At 46.9% G+C, this 20,120-nt stretch overlaps 1 protein-coding gene across 1 annotated transcript in view; it reads right to left on the reverse strand.

Annotated features, from left to right (window-relative positions):
- Positions 1 to 20,120, reverse strand: part of BMPR1A (bone morphogenetic protein receptor type 1A) — an 83,589-nt gene that overhangs the window by 14,049 nt on the left and 49,420 nt on the right. The window contains exons 7-9 of the mRNA XM_050958604.1: positions 6,838 to 7,030; positions 6,111 to 6,408; positions 4,713 to 4,888 (exon numbers count right to left, since the gene is read on the reverse strand). Coding sequence (XP_050814561.1) covers positions 4,713 to 4,888; positions 6,111 to 6,408; positions 6,838 to 7,030 — 667 coding nt within the window. The remainder of the gene's footprint in view (positions 1 to 4,712; positions 4,889 to 6,110; positions 6,409 to 6,837; positions 7,031 to 20,120) is intronic.

The following is a 20,120-nucleotide window of genomic DNA, read 5'->3' on the forward strand; positions in this document are numbered from 1 at the left end:
CCCGTCCATGAAAGGTGAAAGGCCTCCGTGATGGTGCCTGGGCTGTGGTTCAGAAAGGAGCAGAACTTCTGGCACATCCTGTTGCTCCGTGTCACAAAGAGGTCTATGTGGGCAGAGCCCCACTTCTGGAAAATTGAGCGTGCAATGTCTAGCCGGAGGGACCATTCATGGCTGTGACACGAATGGCTAAGGCAGTCGGCTAGCTCATTTTGTGCCCCTGGAGGGTGCGATGCCTCAAGGTGTATCGATGGTGGCATACCAGTCCCCCGGATCCAGGGAAGGAATGATGGCAGCCAAAGAGATCATGTGAAACTTCACCTTCCTTATGAATGTGTTGAGATCTTGCAGGTCCAGGATAGGCCAGAGCCTACCTTGGACTTGGGAATGAGGAAATAGTGGGAGGAGAACACCTTGCCCCTGAACTCCTGAGGAATCTCCTCTGTCGCCCCTAGAACGAGGAGCGATTGCACCTCCTGCAAGAGAAGTTGCTCGTGAGAAGGGTCCCTGAAGAGGGATAGGGAAGCGGGGTGGGAGGGAACCCGGCAGCCCTTGCCGCTCTTTGTGGTCTGCCACATCGACCACCACAGTCCCTGGCTGGGGGTGGGTGAAAAGGTGTTCGTACACTTTCTGCGGCACAAAATATCATCTTTCCAACCCTTTAGCAGTGGGTGGTAGAGAGGCCGGAGTCTGCCAAAGCACCTTAGTGGTGTTTTGGATCGTTCTTATGAGGGGCAAGGCCACCTACAAGGACTCTCAAGGGGTAAGTTTGTCCACCATTGGGTCAGACTCCTCCATGACCTCCTCTGCCTGGAGATTAAGGTTTAGGGCCACCCTCCTAAGGAGGTCCTGGTGACCCTTGGTGTCCATAGCTGGCAGGGTGGTGGTGGTGCCTGCCACCACCTTGTCTGGTGAGGAAGAGGAGGCAGCCCATGGGACAGAGTCTTCCTGTCCTTCCGTCTCTCTGGTGGTTAGGTCAGGTACCTTGGAGCCTCCCTTGACTGGAAGTGGCACTAGTGTCACTGATGGCGCTGGATCAGGTACTGTGCCTGAGCATGACCGCCGAGAGTCCCTGTCCTGTATGGGGTCCTCAGGAGCCCTAGGGGTGTAGTGAGCCAGCGACATTGCTAAGGGGGAAGCACGGGGTGCAGTTGTCACAGATGCCAGCCTGGAACCCTGACCCTGATGGTAGGTTGAAGGGGTCCTAAAGGGCTACTGGACTGGGCCCTGCCACTGGAGTGGCCGGGCAACTGCCGGTGCCAATGATTCCACTGGTCTGCGGTGCTGGGACCAGTAGTGGCTGCGTTGAAAGACAGAAGACTCAGTGTCTGACTCAGACCAGTGCCTGACCCCGGGGGGCAGAGCCAGATGGCACCAGGGAGTGGTGCCAAGGAGATGGTGAGCAGCGCCGTAACATCATAGGCTTGCCACGATGATGAACCAGAGGCGATGCCGCCATCAGTGCTGCAAAAGGAGCTGGAGCCACATATGGTGCCGAGCTAGACTTTACAGCCACTGCTGCCGCTGGTGCCACCTACAGTGCCTGGGCTTGCGGGGTCGGGGACTGCACCATCATGGCAATGAGGTCGTGCGCTGCCTCATAGGTGTCCGACATGGAGGGAAGGTCGAGCTCTTCCTCTAAATCCTCCCAAGTTGGGGAATCCATCAGCACCGAACTCAATGGGCCTCCCGTTGGGGCCAGAGCCAATGGTGCCGGGTCTTGAGGCCCAGACTGTGGATGTCCTGCCGGAGGATGCATCCCGCTTGTGTCCCCTCGTGGCTTCTTGAAGGGGGAATGACCCCTGTCCACCACCTTTTTCTTATGCGGCACCGGGGACTGTGAACGGTGCCGCCTGGTGGCACTGGTCTTACGGGTTGGGGAGCAGCACTCGTGCTCCTTGGAAAAGTCCTTCCTCAGAAGCGGGACATCCCGCACTTAGGCCAGAGTGCTGCGCACCAAGGATGCCGGTGCTGCTTCCGGCTGCGGGTGGAGGGCCACCTCTATCAGGAGGAGCTTCATATAATAGTCCCACTCTCTCTTAGTTCTGGGTCTGAAGCTCCTGCAAACTGGGCACTTATCTGTCTGATGTTCCTCTCCTAAGCACTTGAGACAGGCAGCATGCAGATAGCCTGTGGGCATAGGTTGTACGAACCTCTTGCATGCCTTAAACCCCTGTGATCAAGGCATGCCCTGGCACCTGGGGAAACTAGGATGAGGGGGAAGCTCAAGTAAGTCCAACTAATATACAATGAACTAACAACTATATGCAACTAAGAAAAGGCACCACTAGGTAGGCACTTGTGAATGCAAGAGACTGAGCTGTTCCAATGACTGTCACTGGCAGCAAGTTGGCAGGGACCTATACACACCGCCTTAAAGCTGCCACTTCAGGGGTCTCCACAGTCAACCCGATGGGTATCGCTGAAGAAAAACCTTCTGATGATTGTGCACACGACATGCACACACACCTATTGGAATGCACATGAGCAATCACATGAAGAAGAAACTCTCCTCCCTTTGCAGGGACATAATATTTCATGTCAGACCTCTTGCAGGTTGGAGCGATTGTTGCAGCAGTCTGCCAGACATGCTTGACAGGTTCCATGATTACATCATTCATGGGGGGAGGAGGCATGATGATGTCATCCGGGAAGGAGGAAGAAAAATGGGTTATTGGTTTCACATCCTGGTCAGAAATTTATTCCTGTTTGCCCGTCATTTTTTCAGGGGGCTCAAATGATCCCGGTGCGGACAGCACAGGTGAGTGCCATGTACCTTCCCTGTGTGGGGTAGGAGGTTTGAGATAATGTGAGGGATATCCATGGGGCCCAATACTGCCACTGTGGAGGGAAGGGCATAGGAGCCATCCAAGGGTGTCTGCACCACTATTGTTCTTTGGCCTCTGCACAGTACCCCTTGTGTGGTGGGGCCAGTTTGATCATTTGGTGGGTGGGATAAGAGCGCTGCGAAGGATATGTCTCTCCCTCGTCCTCATCCTTGCTAGAAAAGGGGGGAGCAGATGGTGGAGGAGTGGTGGGATGGCTTGGTACCAACGGTGCTGTGGTGAGCTTGGTGCCAAAAATGGGAGAGTCAGGTGTTGAGGACATCATAAGGTCTCTGGGAAGGAAGAACTGTTGTGGTGCTGACAGCCCCAGGGCCACTGATGAGGTAATGGTGGATACTGGCTGATGTGGAGCTGTTGTCTGTAAGGGTGCCCTTGTCAGTTGCACAATACTGCACCATAGGCTGCAGTTGCTTTGATGTGCCCGGTGCAGTGTGTTGGGATGGCTCCACTGGTGCTGAGGCATGGGTTTTCTGTTTCCCCTGGGTGACTGCATTGGAACTAGATGTCTTGGAGCCTTTAGCTCTCACATTACCCATGGTACCAGAGGGTCCTACCATCCTGGTTTGGGGAATGCTGTTTCTTGCTCAGTTCCCGAGCTGGTGGGGACAGTGCTTGTTTCTTTGCCACCTTTTTATCTGGGTTGTCTGTCGCGTGAGTAACAGGCAAAGATGAGCCCCTGTTAGAGGCTGCTGTTGGAGAAGTGTATCCTAGGGGTATCTCTGTTTCTGGCTCCGATACCGGGTGGAGAGACTTCTCCATTAGCAGCAGTTCAAGTTGTAAGTCTCTGGCTTTCCTGGTCCAGACTGACAGTTTGTGACAATGTAGGCACTTTTGAGATACATGTGCTTCTCCTAAAAAGTGACCACACAGAGTGTCCATCTGAAATAGGTATTGAAAGTCTGCAGGTGAGGCAGCGTTTAAAGCTCGCTGAACCGGGCATGCCCCTGAAGGGAGTATTTCCCCCTTCCCCATGATGGGGGAAATACTCTAGCAGTGAAACAAAATACTAGCTTCTACTGAGGGAAAGAAATAAACTTTTTTTTTTTTTGGAAGGAAAAAGAAACAGGGAGAAAAAAGTGGGAAGGCAAATTAGCTAGTCAAAGAACTAATGGGAAAGGGGTAAAATACTAAGCTATGAGGCACTGCTGAATGCTCTGATTCAAGCCAAAGGTGGTAAAGGAAGGGGGGTGGGGGTGGGGGTGAGGTTGGTCACACAGCACCAGTTAACTGCTTATGGCATCATGAGACAGGACTGCACATGTGCAACCCAACCAGGCACTGCTACCACAGATCTCCGATTACAAGTGCAGGGGCACTCAAACACCTAAAGTGGAGCACCCACAAGGACATCACTTGAAGAAGAACTTACAAATTCCTGAAAAAAGAGAGTGCAGATTTGGGAAGAAGTTGAAGACAGAAAATATGGGATGGAGATAGAGAACACAATGTAGGAAAGGAGATAGGTAAGGAGGCACAGGAATAAGACCAAAAAAAAGGGGAAATAGATATTGAAAAAATGCAGGAAAAAAGATACACAGTCATCTATCACAGGAAATAAGAGGAAGAGTAGAATGAAACCAGGCACAGTATGAAGGTATAAAAAAGCAAGAGAGAAATAGTAAGATATGTTATAAAAAATGTATTAAGAAGACAGTTGATTGACAGTGTTACAATTAAGTGAATCACACAGCTGTTTTGTTCTTTTAAAATGCAAGGTGCCTGCCCTTGAGACACAGGGCAAGTGGTAGGACTCAAATATTTTTCATCCTCTTCAGAAAGGTTTAGCCCTTGGATTAGAGGTATTGGATAAATTCTTTTGAAGACTTAGTTTTGTAAATAAATTTTGAAACACAAGATTTAAAGGCTTACCCCCAGTGACACAACGCCGAGCCATTTCCCAAATGATCAAGCCAAAACTGTAGATGTCAGCCATGATATATGGTTGGAAATGATTTTTATTTAGGCTTTCATCTAGGACTTCTGGGGCCATATAACGTTTTGTTCCCACTCTAGTATTCAAAGGGACATCAACTTCATTCGTATCACTAAATGTAAATAATAAAGGTTAAATGAACTGTGGAGCAGTACAAAGGAACAGATGTCATGTAAAAAGATGCAATTATTATCGTCAAACTAAAATCATGATCTATAATTAAATCAATGATCTCTTTCTCAAATCCTCCTTCCAATATTACAGCTTATAATATATTATGCTTCTTTTAGACAGATTAAATAAAAAATTATAAAATAGCCAACATGAACGTTCATGTGACTGCTTTAAAAAAAAAACCAAAAAAAACCAAAAAACCCCACCAAAACTGCACACGACACAGCCGACAGAAGCAGACAATTCCAAGTGTTCAAGACTCAAAATGTATTACTAATATCCACAATTACACATCAATACTCATGCTGAAGTTTTCTTGTGTTCTAGGATTTTATATCCACTTCAAGACATTGGTAGCTCATGCATTCCACTATAAGCTTTACATGTACAGTTTTTACCCCTATATTAGACCTAAAATACCCTTATTTCTAATAGGAACATTTTGAGCATACTGAGCATGTTACAATGAGCTTTACAAAAAAACAAAACACAAAAAACAACCTATTTCTACAAAATTACCTGCATTTATAATGTTCTACCACCATACTATCCACACACTCATTAAAAACTATACTAAAAATTACCATGTCTGAACCCAAATTCTTGGACAAGGGCTTGCAGTTTCTTTGGCATTAATGTGGGAAAGTGAAATTTTGTGGCTGCTTCAGACATTAGCAATTGTTTTTGTAGTAATTTTTCATATTTTTTAAATAATTACAGTCAAAACAATAATTTTGTAGGTAATATATTTTACTATTCAATTCATTTTATGTTGCTCAAATTTTCATTGAGTCACAGTTCTTATACTGAAAATACATGAAAGCATTATAGAGATGCTCCAGGGAAAGATGAAGTTTTGGATTCTGGCAGTGGAATTGTTTTCTCTTCTCTCCTTCTTGTGAAGAGAGGAACAACTTGAACTCTTAGCTCTCCATCCTAACAACCTTTGAGAGCATTTGATCTTCCACCTCAATATTCACCCCTCATCCAAAGTAAAGAAGAGTATTTGACTCTCAAAACAATAAACAAACACCATACAATTTTACCGTTTAACTGCAAAACAACCAATCAGTGAATTAACACTCATTTCAACTTGATCTTTGATGCCTTTCAACATATCCGCAAAAGATACCAACTGCTAATTGGCTTTGATCATTTACCTGTTAAATTTGACTGCAAGACCCAGGTCAGCAATACAGCAGCTTCCATTTCTCTTTATCAAGATATTTTTACTCTTCAGGTCCCTGTGTGCAATAGCAGGCTTGCCTTGTGTCCCATAAATTTCTGTGTGTAGATGGCACAGACCACATGCAGCAGAATAAGCCAGTTTGAGCAAAGCCCTGTTGTCAAGTGTGGCACATTTCAGGAAGTCATACAAGGATCCATTTTCATGGTAATCTGTAATCAAGTAAAGTTGTGTCCAGGAGCCAGTGCCTTTAATATCAGCGGCTATAAAACCTGTTCAATGCATAAACAAAGTTAGCATTTAGTGTTACATAAAAATCACATCATTCATTACTTGGAAGACTTTTCAGGAAATGAAAAGGCTGAAGACTCATTTTATAGTAAGACTCAACAGCCCCTTACACACTCATCACTTCTTATTTGAAGACCAGGAGTGCTAGAGTTTAGGTTTCAATCTCATGTGATGTCACAATGCTGATCCTCAAGCAAAAAGAAGAAAAGTCAGGATCTGTTATTTGTAATATTAAAAATAAGCAAGATCCATAGTCTGCATATAATGATAGCATTTTTATTATTTTATGTTATGCTACATTCCTGCAGTGATTTCATAAAGGAACTTCTCCACACTCTTCATGAAACGACTACAATTCTTTGAAATACAAGTCCTCCACTACCCAGTCAAATTACCAACTGCTTACTTACCAAGTATGTTTTCATGACGCATTAGAACAGTCTGGTAAATCTCTGTTTCTCTGAACCAACTAGCTTCCTCAGTGGTAAAAAATACTTTGACTGCTACTTTTTCGCCTCGCCATTTACCCATCCACACCTCACCATATCGCCCTTTCCCAACTTGCCGCACCATCTGAATCTGTTTGGCAATAGTGCGCTGAACCTAAACAAGAAAAAAAAAAAATCAGCAAGTGACTGAAGGCACACTGTCAAGATGGTTGCCAGTCTTAAAACTTTGCTTGCCTTAACAATAGTTCCATTTCAAAGGTCTATTCTAGATTCTTTCCAGCTACTCCTCCTTCTAACTAATCTTTGCTGCCTTGATTGGGAGAGTGGATGTGTATAAAAATCAGTAACTAAAATACTCAGAGAAGAAAATACATTTGATTTTTGTTTAAATTAGACTGAGCTAAATTCTTCTAATTTGTATAGGATTATAGCCACCTGTCTCACTGGATAAACCTTTTTGCTGAGCTATTACAATAATTATGCTAAAAGGCATGCCTCAATTCACTGTTGAATCAGCATGTTTATGCAGTTATTACAGTTGTTCATAACCAATTTAAAGTATGCCAGTGTGCAGTATGCAAGCCTATTTTATTAAATATCATGAATAGAGCTGAAGAGAAAAATCTTACAACTGGAATAGTATCATCCAAGTATTTCATCTGAAGGCCTGCTGGAGGACAGAACATTTCTTTATATTTTACTGGTCTCAGCAGGTTTTCTACAAAAGAATCTCTCTTCTCATGCTTTCTAGTTCTGGTTCATTATGTGGAAGAGCAAGACTGACTCTTTTACAGTTGTGTGTGTGTGTTTGTTTTTACAGTATCTTTCACACTAACTGCAGCTCAAAAAAGTATATGGAATTAAATATTTACAGATAAATAGCACAATTCAGAAATTAAGAAGTATACACACAGGCAAACGAAGAAATGGGTGTTTTCAGGTGAAATAATAAATGAGACGGAGAACTGATGAGGTTGAAAAAACAAAAAAAAAAACAGCTCTTGTACCAACCTATGGCCTGACTTTGTAGCAGTAAGAGAGAGGAGAATTAATACTAGATTGATAAAAGAAAAAAGAACAGTAACTTACAAGTAATGGTGGCTCTTCAGGAAGTTGTAATCAGTTCTGATCCCACTGCAGGTGTGCATGCACCCCATGCATGTGAGATTGGATATTTTATTTTAGTAACAGCATCCATCAGGGTTGCACATGTGCCTGTGCCTCTCCTTGTGCTTTCATGCAAGGGTATAAAGGGGGAGTGGCTGTGATGCTCCCTCAATTCCCTTGCAATTCGAGTCCATGGAAGCAGAGAACTCTGAAAAGCAGGGATGGACTCATGGGATCCACATTGACCACACCTTGAAGAACCAGTTACTGTAGGGTAAGTAAAAGATGTTTACCTTTTGTAACTCTTGTTCTTTATGATGTGTTGCTCATGTCTGTTCCATTGTAGGTGTGTGTGCTTGCCACATGCACTGGTGCTAGAAGTTTTTCACTTAGTAGTATCCATAAGGGACTGGCTCTGGCATCCTTTGGAGTGATGCGCGTATGCCGCGGTATAAGGGGCACCGCCGGCTTCCCACTCCCTCAGTTCCTTCTTGCTGAAACTCTGACAGAGGGGAAGGAGGACGAGTCCTGGAATGGACATGAGCAACACATGTCGAAGAATACGTTATGAAAACAGGTAACTCTCTTTTCTTCTTCGAGTGCTTGCTCATGTCCCTTCCGTTGTAGGTGACTCCCAAGCAGTACCATTGGTGGCATGTAGGAATTCATGGACATGTGGATTGCAAAAAAACTCTGCCAAATCCAGCATCACCTCTGGCTTGCTGGGTGATAGCATAACGCGTTGTGAACCGAAGACCACATCGTGGCCTGCAGATGTCCTGGATAGGGACGTGTACCAGGAACTCAGCCAAAGAAGACTGAGCCCTCGTCAAGTGACCCTTCAGTATCGGTGAAGGCACTGCCTGTGATAACTCATAACAAGTACGGATGCAGGCGGTGATCCAAATTAAAATCCTCTAAGAAGACACCAGAAAGGGCTTGGTGTGCTCCAGGTAGAAAGCCAGGACATGCCTGGCATCTAGACTGTGCAGACGTGTCTTGTCATTGGTCGCGTGAGGCTTTGGACAGAACACTAGGAGGAAATTATCCTGGTTCATATGGAAGTGTGACACCACCTTTGGCAGGAAGGCTGGATGGGGCCGCAGCTAGACCTGGACCATGTCCTTGGAGAATACAGTGTATGGGGGCTCCAAAGTGAGGGCTTTAATTTTGGAGACACGTCTCGCCTAGGTAATAGCTACAAGAAATGCAATCTTCCATGACAAGTGAGAAAGGGAAAAAGAAGCCATAGGCTCAAAGGGTGGACCCGTGAGCCTGGAGAGGACCAGATTAAGGTCCCACTGGGGAACTGGATCCCAGATTGGCAGAAAGAGTCTTCCAAGGGCTTCCAAGAACTTGAGTGACATCTCATGCGAGAACACCGATCTACCCTGGATGCATACGGCTGATATGGCAGCCAGGTGCCCCTTGATAGAAGAGAAGATGAGCCCTTGGTGCTTTAAGTGAAGCAGGTAATCCAGTATGGCCTGCAGAGATGACTGGGCCAGGGAGATATTCCGTTCTGACGCCCAGCAAGAGAAATGCCTACTTGCCAGGTAAGTTGCTCTGGTGGAGGGCTTTCTGCTTCTCCAAGAGAACCTGCTATACCTGACTAGACCAGGCTTGTTCCTCTGGATTCAGCCATGCAGCATCCAAGCTGTGAGGCGGTGAGAGGCGAGGTCCAGATGCAGAAGTCGACTGTGATCCTGCAAGAGTAGGTCCGAACAGCTGGGAAGTGGCCACAGGGCTGCAACAACCAGGTCTCTACGCATGCCGAACCAATGCTGGGATGATTATAATGACCTGTGCCTTGTCCCTCGTGATTTTTGAGAGGACTTTGCTTATAAACGGAATTGTTGGGAAGGCATACATCAGGTCCTCTGACCAGGACAGGAGAAAGACATCAGATAGTGAGCCTCTGCCGAGGCCTTGGAGAGAACAAAACTGATGACGCTTTCTGTTCTCTCTGGTGGTGAACAGGTCCACTTGCGGAGCTCCCCACTTCTGGAAGAGCATTCTGACAACCTCACTTGTGGTGAGAGAAGGAGGACCTGATGAGGCAATCCGCCAGCATGTTCTGGACACTGGGGGAGGCTTCCAGATGGACTGCATGCTGGATGCAGAAATCCCAAGGAGGGAGGGCCTCTGGCACAGCACTGACGATCGAGCTTCCCCCAGCCTGTTGACACAGAACACAGAGGCTGGGTTGACTGTCAACACCTTCACCACCCGGCCAGACAGTTGGGGAAGGAAGTCGCCACAAGCCAGGTGGACAGCTTTGAGCTCCCTGACGTTTATATGCAACACAAGCTCCTTTCAAGAACATAACCCTTGAGTCCTCAGTGTACTGAGATGCACTCCTCAACCAAGGTTGGACACATCTGAAATCAGGGAGACCATGGGTCACGGGCTCGTGAACGACACATCTTCCAATACTAGAATCAGGTCGGACCACCACTGCCGAGAGGTAAGTATCCGCAGAGGGATTGTGATGACCTTGTCTAGGAAGTAGTCTGACTCCGGCCACCTCTGGAGGGGACACAACCTGAGTCTAGCAGGTTGGACAACGTACGTGCATGCTGTCATATGCCCCAATGATGTGAGACAGACCCGGGCCGTGGTGAGCAGATGGGCAGTGACACTGGCAATCAGATCTGACATTGACCTTAATCTGGCCTCTGTTAGGAATGCTCTGGCTCAGGTAGTATCGAGTACCATTCCAATAAACTCTATCCTTTGGACTGAGACCAAAGTTGATTTTATTCATTTATCAACAGGCCCAGAACTTCACAATGGCTCGCAACATCTCGATGCTGCGCCAGACCTGGACCCTGGAGTGGCCCTTGATGAGGTAGTCACAGAGGTTAGGGTAGATCTAGATACTCCAATATCTGAGACAGGCTGCCACCACCAACATGCACTTCGTAAATACCCTAGGCACCATTGCTAGGCCAAAAGGGAACACTGCAAATTGATTGTGGGCGGTCCCAACAATGAAACGTAGGAATTGTGTCAATGAAATATTGATGTGTGAAAGTAAGCCTCTTTCAAGTCAAGGGCAATGTACCAGTCTCCAAGATCCAGGGAAGGAATGATGGAGGCAAGGGAGGCCACGTGGGACTTCAACTTCTTGAGATACCTAAGGCCACGCAGGATGGGGTGTAGACCCCTCTGGGCCTTTAGGATAAAAAAAATTGCAGGAGTAAAACCCTTTCCCCCTCAAGTGCTGAGAGACTTCCCCCACGGCTCCCTCCGGAACAAGGCCCTGCAGCTCCTGAGCTTGCAGATGCTCATGAGAAGGGTCCCCGAAGAGATACGGAGAGAGTGTGGGGGGGGGGGAGGGAGTAGAAATAAATTGGAGGATATACCCTCCTGCTACTGTGCAGAGGACCCACTGGTCCAATGTTATAGAGCCCAGGCAGGGAGGAAGGGAGACAAGCGGTTGGAAGAAAGCAGGGGCCCTGGATCCAGGACACAGGCTGCAACTGCAAGGTCGCCCTTGAGTGCACACTCAAAATGCCTGCTTAGTACCCGGCTGGTTGCAAGTAGAGCTCGAGTGAGCTGAGGAGGCCAAGTGTTGGCCTTGCCGGTGCTTGTAGTCCTTGCCCTTTTTGCAGAAAGGCTGTCTGGGATTGCTCCCAAGCCTGTGGGACTGCTGTGGCTTGAACCACTTTCTCACAGGCGCTGGCATGTAAAGGCCCAGCGAGCACAAGATAGCCCTCGAGTCTTTCAGCCCATGTAACTGCTGTCTGTTTGTTCCGCGAACAGTGCCAGGCCATTGAAGGGGAAGTCCTGGATGGACTGCTGAACCTCCACCAATAGGCCCTATGACTGAAACCAGGACGCATGTATGATGTTGTGCAGTCTATATGGTTTTATAAAAATTTAATCATTAGTGAATATAATGTAACTGAGATATGCTTCATGCAAAAGGTCTCTTGTAAGATATCATTACAAAGCTTATAATCTGCTGGGTGTGATCATTCTATTTGTATATATGTAACACTCTTGTATCTGAAACTAGAAATATGAAATATAACTCTGAGGGCCTATTGTAATTATGTAAAGTGTGGGCCATTAATGGTGGTTTGGAATCTTGATAACTGCCATTAACTGGGACCACTGTCTGCAGATGGGTGTGTTTTACCTGTGAGTCTTCCTGTATAAGTGTGTGCTGGCAAGTGGTAATGAAGTCTTGCAGTGACATGTGATCATGTCACCTGAACTGGAATCCATCTTTAACCTGGTGTCTTTTCATTGAGAAGGAGGGGGTGGGAACTCAGAGGGGGACAAAAGGATTCCCGCCTTATGCAAAAGATATATAAAGGGGTGGAAGAGAGGAAAGGGAGAGAGGAGCGCAATCATGAAGAATCCCTAGCTACCACCTAAGCTGGAACAAGAGCTGTACTAAGGGAAAGAATTGTGCCCAGACCTGGAAGGTGTCCAGTCTGAGGAAAAACAAACAAGCAAAAAAACAAAAACCACTTACTGAAGCATCTCTGAGTGTGAGATTATCTGTATTCAGTTTGATTAGACATAGATTTGCACATTTTATTTTATTTTGCTTGGTGACTTACTTTGCTCAGTCTGTTACTATTTGGAACTACTTAAATCCTACTTTCTGTATTTAATAAAATCACTTTTTACTTATTAATTAACTCAGAGTATGTATTAATACCTGGGGGAGCAAACAACTGTGCATATCTTTCCATCAGTGATAAAGAGGGCGAACAATTTATGAGTTTACCCTGCATAAGCTTTATACAGGGTAAAAACAGATTTATTTGAGTTTAGATCCCATTGGGAGTTGGGCATCTGAATGCTAAAGACAAGCACACTTTTGTGAGCTGTTTTCAGGTAAACCTGCAGCCTTGGGGCAAGTAATTCAGACCCTGGGTCTTTGTTGGAGCAGAAGGGAGTGTCTGGCTCAGCAAGACGGGGTGCTGGAGTCCTGAGCTGGCAAGGAAAACAGGAGGAGAGGTAGTCCTGGCATATCAGTTGGCAGCTCCCAAGGGGATTTCTGTGATCCAACCCATCATAGCACGCCTCCTGGAAATGCTTAAAGTCCTGGTCCAGGTCGCCGAGTCTGCTGTATTTGAAGCCGCTTGGAGGCCTGCCCTGGCCACAGCTCTGCCCTCATCCAGAATAGCCAGGAACTCTGGCAGTGAGTCTGCAAACTTGGGCATAGACTGCCAAATGTTAAACTAATGGCCTGATGATTGGCAACTCTCAACTGGAGGCTGGCCATAGAATACATTTTTCTGCCAAAGAGATCAAGCCTCTTCACTCTCTTACTCTTAGGGGTCGATCCCGGTTGGCCCTGTATCGCGTTCCTTGGCTGCCAATACCACCAGAGAGCTTGGAGAAGGGTATGTATACAGGTATTCAAATTCCTTGGCAGGGACATAATACTTTCCCTCACCCTACATGGGTGGAAGTGATTTGGGGGTTTGCCAGAAGGACTTGAACAGCCAGTCAGGCAGCGGCACAGACAGCTGCAGCGGCACAGACAGCTGCAGCGGCACAGCAACCAGCAAACAGAGTTGTAAACAGGGGAGTTTCAGAGGGAGTTCTGTTGGAGAAGCAGTTTTTGTAGTTTGTGGATTGTATTGTGTAGTGTGTGTGTGTGTGTGGAGGCTGCTAGGCGCAGTGTGCTGGGAGAGCAGTGGAGCCCTGTTTAGGGGGCCGGGCTTACCTGATTAGGGGTCCTATAAAAGTAGCCAGCCAGTCAGGCAGCGACACAGCAGCCAGCAAACAGAGTTGTAAACAGGGGAGTTTCAGAGGGAGTTTACAGGGGAAGGTTGCAGGGGAGACTAGGACAGAGGAACTGACAGGCTAGGTAAGGGAGTGGGTGGTGGTCTGGTGCCTGCTGGGGGTTTGTGTTGTGTTCCGTGGACTACCAGGCTTTAGGTGGGAAGGCTATGACTGATATAGAGGTAGCAGTGAAAGACACAATGAGGATGACTGGATGTGAAAGGTGCGGCATGTACATGATCCTGGAGGGGGTACCTGAAAAGAGTTTTGTCTGCATGAAGTGCCGCCTGATAGAGCTGATGGAAGAAAAGATCCGAGGACTGGAGATGCAGGTGGAAACTCTGGTTGAGTTTAGAAGGGGGTTTGAGCAGATGATGGAGCACAGACACGAGGGGGCTGAAGGGATAAGCTCAGACGTGCAGATGGAAGCAGGACCAAAGAATTCAGAGGAGAGACTGCTGGGGGAGGAAAGTGGACGGTGGAAGCATGTGACTAAGAGAACCAGGCAGAGGAAAAGACGGGCCAGTGAAGGAGAAACAGAACTCAGGAACAGGTTTGCAGAGTTGGAAAATTAAGAAGGGGCACAGCAGGTGGTCGCTGAAGGAGAGAGGGCAAGGAAAAAGAGAAGAGCTGATAGTCCTACAAGAGGAGGGGAGGAGTCAATGGAGGCAACACCAAATATAAGCCCCAGGAGGATTGCAAGGGTGAATAGGAATCGAGAGGATAGACCGGAGAATCACACTGTCACCAGGAAAAGGCAGGTCTACGTGATTGGAGACTCCTTACTGAGAAGAATAGACAGGCCTGTAACTAGAGCTGATCGGGAGAACAGAAGGGTGTGCTGTCTGCCGGGTGCTAAGATACAAGATGTGGACCTGAGGCTGAAAAGGATCCTGGCAGGAGCGGGAAAGAATCCGCTGATTGTCCTTCATGTGGGAACGAATGATACGGCTAGATATTCTCTGGAATGTATCAAGGGGAGACCATGCCAGACTGGGGAAGACGCTTAAGAAAATCGAGGCTCAGGTGATCTTCAGTGGGATTCCGCCAGTTCCTAGAGAAGGGCAACAAAGGTGTAACAAGATTATGGCGATCAACAGATGGCTCAGGCAGTGGTGCTATAAGGAGGGCTTTGGGATGTACGGCCATTGGGAAGCATTTACGGACAGAAGACTGTTCTCTCGGGATGGACTTCACCTGAGTAAGGAGGGAAATAGACTTCTAGGATGGAGGCTCGCCGAACTAATTAAGAGAGCTTTAAACTAGGAATTTGGGGTAGATGGTTGGGAGACGTCCAGGAGATCTCCACACCGGAATTTAACCTTGAGAGGGAAGAAAACAAAGTAAGAGGGGATACAGTCGTGGACAGAAAAATTGGCATAAGGAGGAAGGGTAGTGTAGATAGCAGACTAACAGGTGATGCTGGTGGTAGAATGTTTGTGCCTAACAGGGTAAAGAATGTCAATGAAGCCAAATGGCAAAAATTAAGATGCCTGTACACTAATGCGAGGAGCCTAGGGAACAAAATGGAGGAACTAGAGCTACTGGTGCAGGAAGTGAAACCGGATATTATAGGGATAACAGAAACATGGTGGAATAGTAGTCATGACTGGAGTACAGGTATTAAAGGCTATGTGCTGTTTAGGAAAGACAGAAATAAAGGCAAAGGTGGTGGAGTAGCATTGTACATCAATGAGGAGGTTAACTGTAAAGAAATAAGAAGTGATGGAATGGACAAGACAGAGCCTGTCAGGGCAAAAAATCACACTGGGAAAGAAAGCTACCTAAAGCCTCCCCTGAGATAGTGCTTGGGGTGTGCTACAGACCGCCGGGATCTGATTTGGATATGGATAGAGACCTCTTCAATGTTTTTAATGAAGTAAATACTAATGGGAAATGTGTGATCATGGGAGACTAACTTCCCAGATATAGACTGGAAGACAAGTGCTAGCAAGAATAATAGGGCTCAGATTTTTCTGATAGCAGATGGATTTCTTCACCAAGTGGTTGAAGAACCAACAAGAGGGGATGCCATTTTAGATTTGGTTTTGGTGAGTAGTGAGGACCTCATAGAAGAAATGGTTGTAGGGGACAACGTTGGTTCGAGTGATCATGAGCTAATTCAGTTCAAACTAGATGGAAGGATAAACAAAAATAGATCTGGGACTAGGGTTTTTGACTTCTTGAGGGCTAACTTTAAAGAATTAAGGAAATTAGTTAGGGAAGTGGATTGGATTGAAGAACTTGTGGATCTAAATGTGGAGGAGGCCTGGAATTACTTTAAGTCGCAGCTGCAGAAACTATGGGAAGCCTGCATCCCAAGAAAGGGGAAAAAAACCACAGGCAGGAGTTGTAGGCCAAGCTGGATGAGCAAGCATCTCAGAGAGGTGATTAAGAAAAAGCAGAAAGCCTACAAGGAGTGGAAGAGGGGTGGGATTAGCAAGGAAAGCTACCTTAGTGAGGTCAGAACATGTAGGGATAAAGTGAGAGAGGCTAAAAGCCAAGCAGAGTTGGTCCTTGCAAAGGGAATTAAAACCAATAGTAAAAGGTTCTATAGCCATATAAACAAGAAGAAAACGAAGAAAGAAGAAGTGGGACCGCTAAACACTGAGGATGGAAAGGAGGTTAAGGATAACCTAGGCATGGCCCAATATCTAAATAAGTACTTTGCCTCAGTCTTTAATAAGGCTAATGAGGAGCTTAGGGATAATGGAAGGATGACAAACAGGAATGAGGATATGGAGGTGGATATTACCACATCTGAGGTAGAAGCCAAACTTGAACAGCTTAATGAGACAAATCGGAGGGCCCAGACAATCTTCATCCAAGAATATTAAAGGAACTGGTGCATGAAATTGCAAGCCCATTAGCAAGAATTTTTAATGAATCGGTAAACTCAGGGGTTGTACCGTACGACTGGAGAATTGCTAACATAGTTCCTATCTTTAAGAAAGGGAAAAAAGTGATCCGAGTAACTATAGGCCTTTAGTTTGACATCTGCAGTATATAGGGTCTTGGAAAAAATTTTGAATGAGAAAGTAGTTAAGGACATTGAGGTCAATGGTAATTGGGACAAATTACAACATGGTTTTACAAAAGGTAGATCGTGCCAAACCAAGCTGATCTTCTTTGAGAAGGTGACAGATTATTTAGACAAAGGAAATGCAGTAGACCTAATTTACCTCAATTTCAGTAAGGCATTTGACGCGGTTCCACATGGGGAATTATTAGTCAAATTGGAAAAGATGGTGATCAATATGAAAAATGAAAGGTGGATAAGGAACTGGTTAAAGGGGAGACTACAACGGGCCGTACTGAGGGGTGAACTGTCAGGCTGGAAGGAGGTTACTAGTGGAGTTCTTCAAGGATCGGTTTTGGGACCAATCTTATTTAACCTTTTTATTACTGACCTTGGCACAAAAAGCAGGAATGTGCTAATAAAGTTTGCGGATGACACAAAGCTGAGGGGTATTGCTAACACGGAGTAGGACTGGGACATCATACAGGAAGATCTGGATGACCTTGTAAACTGGAGTAATAGTAATAGGATGAAATTTAATAGTGAAAAGTACAAGGTCATGCACTTAGGGATTAATAATAAGAATTTTAGATATACATTGGGGACACATCAGTTGGAAGCAACAGAAGAGGAGAAGGACCTTGGAGTATTGGTTGATCACAGGATGACTATGACCCGCCAATGTGATATGGCTGTTAAAAAAGCTAATGCGGTTTTAGGATGCATCAGGCGAGGTATTTCCAGCAAAGATAAGGAGGTGTTAGTACCGTTATATAAGGCACTGGTGAGACCTCACCTGGAATACTGTGTGCAATTCTGGTCTCCCATGTTTAAGAAGGATGAATTCAAACTGGAACAGGTTCAGAGACAGGCTACTAGGATGATCCGAGGAATGGAAAACTTGTCATATGAAAGGAGACTCAAAGAGCTTGGCTTGTTTAGTCTAACCAAAAGAAGGCTGAGGGGGGACATGCTTTTTCTTTATAAATATATCAGAGGGATTAATATTAGGGAGGGAGAGGTATTATTTAAGCTTAGTACCAATGTGGACACAAGAACAAATGGGTATAAACTGGACACTAGGAAGTTTAGACTTGAAATTAGATGAAGGTTTCTAATCATTAGAGGAGTGAAGTTCTGGAACAGCCTTCCAAGGGGAGTAGTGGGGGCAAAAGACATATCTGGCTTTAAGACTAAGCTTGATAAGTTTATGGAAGGGATGGCATGATGGGATAGCTTAATTTTGGCAATCGATCTTTGATTACCAGCAGGTAAGTATGCCCAGTGGTCGGTGATGGGATGTTGGATGGGATGGGATCTGAGTTACTGCAGACAATTCTTTTCTGACTGCTAGCTGGTGAGTCTTGCCCACATGCTCAGGGTTTAGCTGATGGCCATATTTGGGGTTGGGAAGGAATTTTCCTCCAGGGCAGATTGGCAGAGGCCCTGGAGGTTTTTCGCCTTCCTCCACAGCGTGGGGCATGGGTCACTTGCTGGTGGATTCTCTGCAGCTTGAGGTCTTCAAACCACAATTTGAAGACTTCAATAACTCGGACATAGGTTAGGGGTTTGTTATAGAAGTGGATGGGTAGGATTCTGTGGCCTGCTTTGTGCAGGAGGTCAGACTAGACGATCACATTGGTCCCTTCTGACCCTAAAGTCTATGAATCTTATCACTCCTTCATGGATGGACAATGCCACTTTGGAGGGGGCTGCTGCACTTAAAACATCAAACGGGGTCAGAGGGTTCTGCCAATTGCTCGGCCTCCAAACCCAGGTTAGATGCCACCCTCTTTATAAGCTCCTGGTGAACCTATGTAGGAAGGTCCTGCTATTGCCTCATCAGGCAAAGAGGATGAGAAGGCGGGTATAGGTGGGTCTGCTAACTCAGTAGCCTCCGCCAGGGGAGCAGGCGGGAGACTATCATCAACCATTCCTCAGATGTCCCTGCGATGGTTGAGGAAACTCCCAGGGGTTCCACAGTTGCTAGGGAGCCACTGAACCTAGGGCCATGCGGCCACTGGTGGACCCGTTGGGAATGCCGATGCCCCGGTGAGTGGCCTTAGCCTGCAGGCAGATCCTTCTCTTCACTCTCTGAGCCTGAAGAGGGATAGACTCGCCAGGGGAACCAGGACGGTACTGATGCCAGCTGTCTGCCCCGTTCCTGTCAGACCTCTCTGCAGGTCTCCACCGGTGAACCTGTACAGGGAAGGCGGCTCTCAGTGCTGCAATGCTGCCAGTCACAGCGGCATTCAGCGGAATGGTAACAGTACCACAGTGATCAATGCTTCATGCTTTGAGAGTGGTGCAGCTCCGTGAACTGGGAGTGAGAGGATCAAGGTCTTAGCTCAGGAGATCATTCAAGTACCCGTTGGGATCCATAGTGGCAAATTAGACACCAGTGTCACGACTCCAGAGACGGGCATCTTGGCTCTCCAGAGTGGTGCCACAAGTTTGAAGATCAATTCAACCGCTCTGGGGACTGGTGCTGGGACTCTGGGGACTGGCAATGTACCTCCACAGGTCTCCGCCAGACAGCCGTGATCAATGCTAGGATCCTGGGGAATGCTGCCTAGAGTCCAGGGAATGATGCTGGGAACTCTGACAGGTAAGCCAACCCATACCCAGGGGCTGGTGACACTGCTCAGGTGAGCGTTGGCGGGGCACCCCCTGCATTGGGGAGCGGTGCCGCACCAATGGGGACTGCTGGAGAGGTCCCACAGTGGGTTTACCCCTTGCATGGGGAACCTCACTAACCGACGTAAGTGGCACCAGCAGGGACAATATGGACTGAAAGCCTCCAGCATGGATGGCACTGCTAGGTGCCAAGTACCTCTGCCACTTCCCGGGGTGGTGAGTGGGACTCTAAGGGGGTTCAACAGCCCAAGAGATGCTGGAGACTGGCCACTGTCTGAAGGAGAGGAGCTGCCCCATGCGGGTCTTTGCTCTCCCCCGGCTCTCTCCTTCCCTTTATGGGATGCAGGAGAACATCCTCTCCTGGCCTTTCTTTGCTTTTTAGCTGGTACTGGGGATGGGGATCAGTGCTGGTCGGATGATGGTGCCGGTGGCACACTTCACACCAATGCTGCGGTGCTTGGACCCGAGTCTGATATAGCTGGCTCTGAGGCAGGTGCAAGGGCCAACTCCATAAGGAGCACTCTAAGTCAAATGCCATGCTCCTTTTTGGTCGCAGCTTGAAACTTTTACAAATTGTCGCTCACGCGTCTCTCCCCCAAACACTTCAGAAAACTTTGATGGGGATCACTGACTGGCATAAGTTTTTGCAGCAGTTACAAGGCTTGAAGCCTGGGGATCGGGGCATGCCCCATCCCTAGGCTAAGTAAGGTAGGGGACTATTTCTAAC

Source organism: Gopherus flavomarginatus, chromosome 6 (assembly GCF_025201925.1).
Source record: "Gopherus flavomarginatus isolate rGopFla2 chromosome 6, rGopFla2.mat.asm, whole genome shotgun sequence".
NCBI classification, from domain to species: Eukaryota; Metazoa; Chordata; order Testudines; family Testudinidae; genus Gopherus; species Gopherus flavomarginatus.